This window comes from Silurus aristotelis (assembly GCF_946808225.1).
Source record: "Silurus aristotelis genome assembly, chromosome: 7".
Lineage (NCBI taxonomy): Eukaryota > Metazoa > Chordata > Actinopteri > Siluriformes > Siluridae > Silurus > Silurus aristotelis.
Window position 1 is genome coordinate 1394423 of NC_139580.1, and position 6570 is coordinate 1400992.

A 6570-nucleotide genomic window follows, 5' to 3' on the forward strand; every position below is an offset into this window, starting at 1 on the left:
TATTTTACGTGTTTTTGTATAATATTTAACAGTGATTTTTTTAAATATTTATTTATTTATTTATTTATTTATTTATTTATTTATTATTATTAATTGTATTCACTTCATTTTACTGTATAATCCATTTGTTTATTTATTCTTATTATATTCCTAAACTCCAAGTGGCGCCATCAAAATCAATTAAACTAAAAGACTCAACACAAGAAGAAGAGTCCGGGCCGAATCCCAAATGCTTCCTTAGTTATTGTAGAGTGCACTAATCTAATACATCGTGTTCTTGTGTTATTCCCGATGTACTTTGTAGTGCGCCTACATAGGGAACATCTCCCTGTTTAGAATTGAACCATGGTACCCGGCGCTGTTAGCATAACTAGCTTAATAATCACAGGGCCATAAACTAGCTTCATGCTAATCTCGATTCGGTAAATAAAATAATCCTAATAAACACTTTTCTTACACTCCGATCATTAATAAATAACAAATATACGCGTTTTAAACTAATTTAAATAGTTACTGTTGTTCGTATTTGTCGTGTTGTGGCAGTTAAGCAGTGCGCGAGGCGTTACGCTCCAAACCGCTCTGTGCTCCCTACATATGTGCACCACATAGGGGCTGTGTTTGCGTGTTTAAAACCATATCTAGTGCACTTCGTCCTCCCTAGGACGTCGTTTGGGATGCAGCCGGTCGCCTCAGTTGATCAGTGGTGAGTTCTAAAGGTCTGGATTCATGAGCTTTAATATTATGGTGGTGTTTGAAGTTACCTCGAATATTAATAATAATAATAATAATAATAATAATAATAATAATATAAAAAATAAACAAATTCTGAATAATAACAAATGTATCACTGGTGATGTGTCTTGAAATCTGACAGAGGAATCTTGAGAGGAACCACATCCTCATCATGACCTCAGATGTTCACTCAAAAATACTACTACTGACGTATAAAGCACTTAACGCTCTCACGCCGCAGTATCTGAGTGAACTTCTGTACCAGTATGAACCTCCACGCCTACTTTGATCAAAAGGTGCAGGCTATTTGTTGGTACCTCAAATAATGAAGACTCCAGCAGGGGGCAGATGTTTCTCTTATAAACCCCACAGTTATGGAACAGCCTTCCAATCAGGGTTCGGGACTCAGACACAGTCTCAGTGTTCAAGTCGAGGCTGAACACATATTTATTTAGTGTAGTCTTTAGTCAGTAGGTGTTTGTGAGGTAAAGGAGAAGATCTGGAGGGATCATGGATATGGAGTGTTTGGTGAACTGGGATATTTGGATGCTGTCGTCCCCTCACTCTCACACGTTCACTCAGGTTTGTTGATGGTGGTGTAGTTTCATTTCTTATCCCAGTGATCCTCATGTTACCTTCTGGTTCTTCCTTTTAGTTAAGTTCATCTAAACGTCCTACCTCTGGATAGAGTCCCTGTGCAGATGGAGATGGTTCCACATAAACAGCTTAAAGATCCATGAAGTTTTTGAGCAACTCAGGAACCATGAAGATGGATTTGGACCGTAATTAATATCACCTGGTTCAGGAATAAAATCGCCATGAACTGAGTCTCCATCACTGAACTTCAACAACGATGGAACTGTAATGAATGGACATTTGTTGTTGAGGATGAGGATGGGTTCCCTTTAGAGTTTCAGGTTCCTCTCAAGGTTTCTGCCTCATACCGTCTCAGTGCTGTAAAGCTGCTTCGGGACTCTTCAATGGTAGAAACGAGATCGTGATCCTGTTTGTGGTGATTGGAGTCATGGTTCCCAACTGATGATCATGCACATGGTGTCTTCAGGATTGGTGTCTTAGTGAGTGGTATCAGAGGTAGATCAGGATGAATCAAGCAGGTCCTGTAAGAAAAAAGGGGGTCAGGACCACTGGGATCTCAGGAGGAGCTTGACTTGACTGACAGAGATAATTGGATGTGCATATCATCATGTAATGGTGAAGTCCAGAACTAGCCATTACTTTCACCTATGCTTCCTATAGAACTACAGCCAGACTACACTTCTAGTAATACTACACTCCATCTACATTTTAAGCTCATCTTCAGTATCCTCACTTTTTCTTGGTCAAGGTTGTGGTAGATCTTGACCACCCACTGTAACCCTGGAGAATTCACCACAGATCATTAGCTAGTGAGCTTCAGCCATTTATAATGTGGTCCAACACGTATTATATTTCCTGGATAGTTAAACTCTGGAGCTTGAGGAGCATCTGGTGCATTTGGTGGTTTTCTCTGTTAGAAGCAGAAAGATCTGCGCTAGTCTGGATCTGCACAGCTCTGATTGGTTGTTGTGTTGTGAGGCAGCAGTACAGCGCCCCTAGTGTGCGATTAAACACGTGGAAATCATCAGAGATTGTAACGTATGTTATAGTTGGAATTTAAAATCGTTGTTTGAGATGTTAAATATGGTCTTAAAGATTTTTAGGGAGGTCTGTATATATGAGTCTGGAAAAGTCTTGAGATGAATAATGTGTAGGAACCCTGAAGTGTGATCTACATTTAGATTATCTTCTTCTTTTCAGATCTTCAGTGTGATGGAACATGGCCCTGCAGCAGCTTCTGTTTCTCCTCAGGCCACACGCGAGCCGATTCTCACGATCAGTTGTCGTGTTCAAACACTTGAGCACAACAAATACAGAATCTGATAACACAAAAAACGACTGCAACCATGATAAAACAGATCCTTTAAAGGTTGCTTCTGAGAACAAGTCTTTGTTGGAGAACCTCAGCTTGCTGGGAGTGGACGTTCAGATGGCGCGACGGCGTCAGCCTGGCGTCTTCCGCAAAATCCAGACAAACGAGCAAGGGCTGATCGATTTCCTCGAACAAAAAGGCGCGAGTCGCGACATAATCGCTAGCATCATCTCCCGTTTTCCACGCGCCATAACCAGATCCGAGGAACACCTGGAGGAACGCTGGCGTCTTTGGCGCGGCATCTTCAACACAGACGCTGAGGTCGTTAACATCCTCAAACGTTCTCCGGAGTCGTTTTTCCGCTCGAGTGATAACGGCAACCTGGAGAAGAACATCCATTACCTAAGTTCATTAGGGATAAAACCTAAAGATCTGCACCGTCTCCTGACCATGGCCCCGAGGATCTTCTCAAACACTTTGGCACTGAATCGGATGATGGTGGAGCTTCTGGATAGTGTGTGCAAGAGCCTCGGAGGAACTGAAAACGAGAAGTTTGCTCGCACCGTCATTTCCAGAAACGTGTACATCCTGATACGGAGCACGAAGCGCGTCAGGTCCAACATCGAGTTCCTCCTAAATGCGCTGGAGCTCAATAACGACGAGGCGCTCAAGCTTCTGCAGGGCCACGGTGCCAAAATCCTCGACTTGTCCCATGAAAGTTTGAAGACTAACTTCAGAAACCTGAAGCTGAAGCTGAAGTCTCTGGGCTGCAGCCAGGAACAGGTGAGGGAGCTGATCCTGAACTATGCTCCGATACTCTTTGTCTCCTCAGACACTCTGAACCAGAAGCTGGACTGCCTGGTTGAAGGTGGGATCGACATCAGACGCATCATAGAGAAGCCAAAAGTGATGGATTACAGCGTCACCACCCTGAAACACCGGCTGGAGCAGCTTCATCAACTAGGTTATGACTTTGAGGTGAACGGAATCAGCGTCCTGGACTTGAGCACCAAACGTTTCAAATCTAAGTTGGAGAAACTACGAGAACTCTGAGTGTGAGGGGGTATCAGGTCTGTAAACCTCAGTGAACTTTGATGTGTGGCCTTCAAACAAGTGTGCTCCTCATGGATGGGAGATCTCTCCAAATCGGCATGTAGTACCTACATCTATGGACCTGTCCTGTTTCTATTTCAGTGTTTCGTCAATCTTCACTTGAGCAGCAGTAGGTAGATTCCCAAACGCTGCTCCGATATGAAGCTCCATGAAGACGTGAGGGTTGGAGTGGGAGAACTTGCATGTCCTACACTGAACTCCTCCACCCTACTGGAATGAACTGGAACTAGAGCCTCTTTGTCCATCTTGACACCACTGCATGATCACTAATTGTAATGATAAAGGAACCTTCAGCCACATCTCTAAATCTAGTTTTCAGAAGAAAAGTGAAGCTCGTTATAAATGTGAGAAGGGAAATAAATATGGAATGAGATGTTCAACGTGGACATATGGGTGTCATTGTTAGGGGTGCACATACTTTTGGGTGTATTTGCATGTGCAGGTTGAAGACTTGTGGTCTACATGGAGATCTTTGTCTACCAAAGAGAGATCAGTAAATGGGTGTCAAGGTGACTGACAGGTTGGAGTTTGGAGAACTGGAGAATATCAGTATTAGTGTGTTCTCTTTTTTTGAACATCTCGTTCCACATTTAGTCTTGGTTTGCTGTTATAATGAGCTCCACTCTTCTGGGAAAATGTTCCACTAGATTTTGTGGAAATATATATTTAGCTACAAGAGTGTTAGTAAAGTCAGGTGCTGATGGAGGTAAGGTGAGGTGAGGAGGTTCCTGGGGTGCAGTCAGCGTTCACCTTTATCTCAATAGGGTTTAGAGCTCTATAGCGGGAGATCTTCTACTCCACTTCCAACCCATTTAAAGCAGATCTTCATGGAGCTGGTCTTGCTGGAACAGGTTTGGGTCTCCTAGTTCAAGTGAAGGTAAAATTTCATCCCAAGATCGAAACATCAGATACAATTGTGTGATGCAACTTTTTTTTTTTCCTTCTTCTTCAGTTTGGAGAAGAATCATGTCCCAATACTTTTGACCGTATCATGTATCTAAAACATTGAAAGCCTGAAGCTGCTATAAGTTTAGTGAGAACATGAATATCGACTACAGAAAGTACAAATGTATTAAATTGTTATTTAAAAACGGTGATTGTTGCTGTGGTGTTAAAGGAATAAAACACCATGTGATCAGCCAATCAGAACGCACGATTCCGTTACGTGTGTATTTATTAAAATAATCCGTTAGATCCTCCGCATCTAATTATTGTGTACATGATGTAGAATTACACAGGAATTAATTATTAGCTGTAGCAGAAGCTAACGCCGGTGTTAGCCTGATTTATCAGCAACGCACCTAAAACAACAACAAACGTACAAAATCAAACTTTTTATTAATTTTAACAGTAAATTAAAGTATTAACTCTTTAATAACGGAGTGAAATATTGTGTAAGAGTTTTTTAAGGCAGTAAAGATTTATATCACGTTCACACACAAACACGCCTTGTGTTTATTGAGACTGTAAGCAGCGATGACGTGAAGCTGATGATGTGGAGTAATTTTATTCAAAATAAAAGTCTTTTCTCAGACATTTAACATCAGATCTGAGGTAAAAGTCACTGTTCTGGACATTTCTGTATCATTTCCATCCCCACACAGTCTTCCACATGTTAGTATAAAACACCGCTGAGGTAAATGTTTCTCCTCAGTAGCTAGATGATGCTAATGTGAACTCCTTTCTCTCTCTCTCTTTCTTTTTTTTTCAATGAAATGTCCTTCTTTTAAAATAAAAAATATCATGTTTTTTTGTTAATTCTATGGCTGAATGTATGTGTTTATCTAATCTAATTATTTTTTCATTATAATAAAAATGTATTTTTTAGGTAAAGTCTGTTTTTTTACTGATATGTTGTGTCGATTCGATCCAAGTCATTTAAAAACACATTGAATTTATTAATATATGTAATTTATCAAACATTTTAAATCTCTGCACTAGAAGTCTATAATATATCTGAGAAATCTCCTCTTAAAAATCAATTGCTTGATGCCAGACGTACGAAAGTCCGAACATCGTCATTCATTCATTCATTCATTTTTTCCCGCTTATCCGTAATTCGGGTCGCAGGGGCAGCAGTCTAATCAGGCCCCCGCCTTCGACTGCTGCCCAATCCTCACAGCACCGTCCCTTACGGTCCCTCCTGCAGGTGGTGAGCCCACGGGAAGGCGGCCCCACGTCACTCCACAACCCAGCGCCTTAACCGCTGGAGCCAACACTCCCCCCCGAACATCGTCATTCTTATTAAAAATCTATAAAACAAGAATGGGAATGTTCTTATGATAGTGATTTAAGGAACGTGTCTAGAAAATGTCACAAAATTTGTTGGTGTAGACCAAACACACACAAATTCTATTTAACATGTTATTTTTAAGGTGTAAAAACGTCTACTGGGACTCTTCTTCACATGTTCTGGAGCATGTCCAATAATCTCTGAAATATCATATTAACTTTGAGCTCGTTTCACGTCACTCATCATGAAAAGTGTTTTATATTTCACTCACAAGCAGCAAAACAATTTCGACTTAAAAACTGGAAATCTGAAACCCCCAGAAATAAAAAACTGGATTAATGAGCTGATCTCCAGTTCTCCTGAAAAATACTGAATTCTGAAAACCCACAAACTCCGTCTGTATTTGGACCTCATGTTTCTGAAGTCTAGACTAGAGTGTTAGACTCTATTAACTCACAATTCACATATTTACTTTATTATTATTAATCAATTAATTGAGTAATTTATTCTTCTTCTTCTTCTTTCGGCTGCTCCCATTAGGGGTCTCCACAGCAGATCATCCGTCTCCATACCCCACTGTGCT

The 6570-nt window shown here is 40.9% G+C and overlaps 1 protein-coding gene across 3 annotated transcripts; it reads left to right on the forward strand.

Annotated features, from left to right (window-relative positions):
- Positions 1–316: 316 nt before the first annotated feature.
- Positions 317–5587, forward strand: mterf1 (mitochondrial transcription termination factor 1). 3 transcript variants are annotated; one of them, XM_083546728.1, is made up of 3 exons: positions 317–703; positions 1388–1808; positions 2530–5587. In XM_083546728.1, exon 3 carries the CDS (start codon positions 2549–2551, stop codon positions 3692–3694), a length of 1146 nt encoding a protein of 381 aa, XP_083402854.1. In that variant the 5' UTR covers positions 317–703; positions 1388–1808; positions 2530–2548; the 3' UTR covers positions 3695–5587. The 3 variants fall into 3 exon arrangements, with proteins under 3 accessions (XP_083402854.1, XP_083402853.1, XP_083402855.1); XM_083546727.1 differs by lacking the exon at positions 1388–1808 and having other exon boundaries at positions 318–703; XM_083546729.1 differs by lacking the exon at positions 1388–1808 and having other exon boundaries at positions 339–422.
- The last annotated feature ends 983 nt before the right edge of the window (positions 5588–6570 follow it).

What these genes read in the sequence shown, in the direction of transcription:
- mterf1 (XM_083546728.1), top strand. Translation starts at nt 2,549, where the DNA reads ATGGCCCTGCAGCAGCTTCTGTTTCTCCTCAGGCCACACGCGAGCCGA.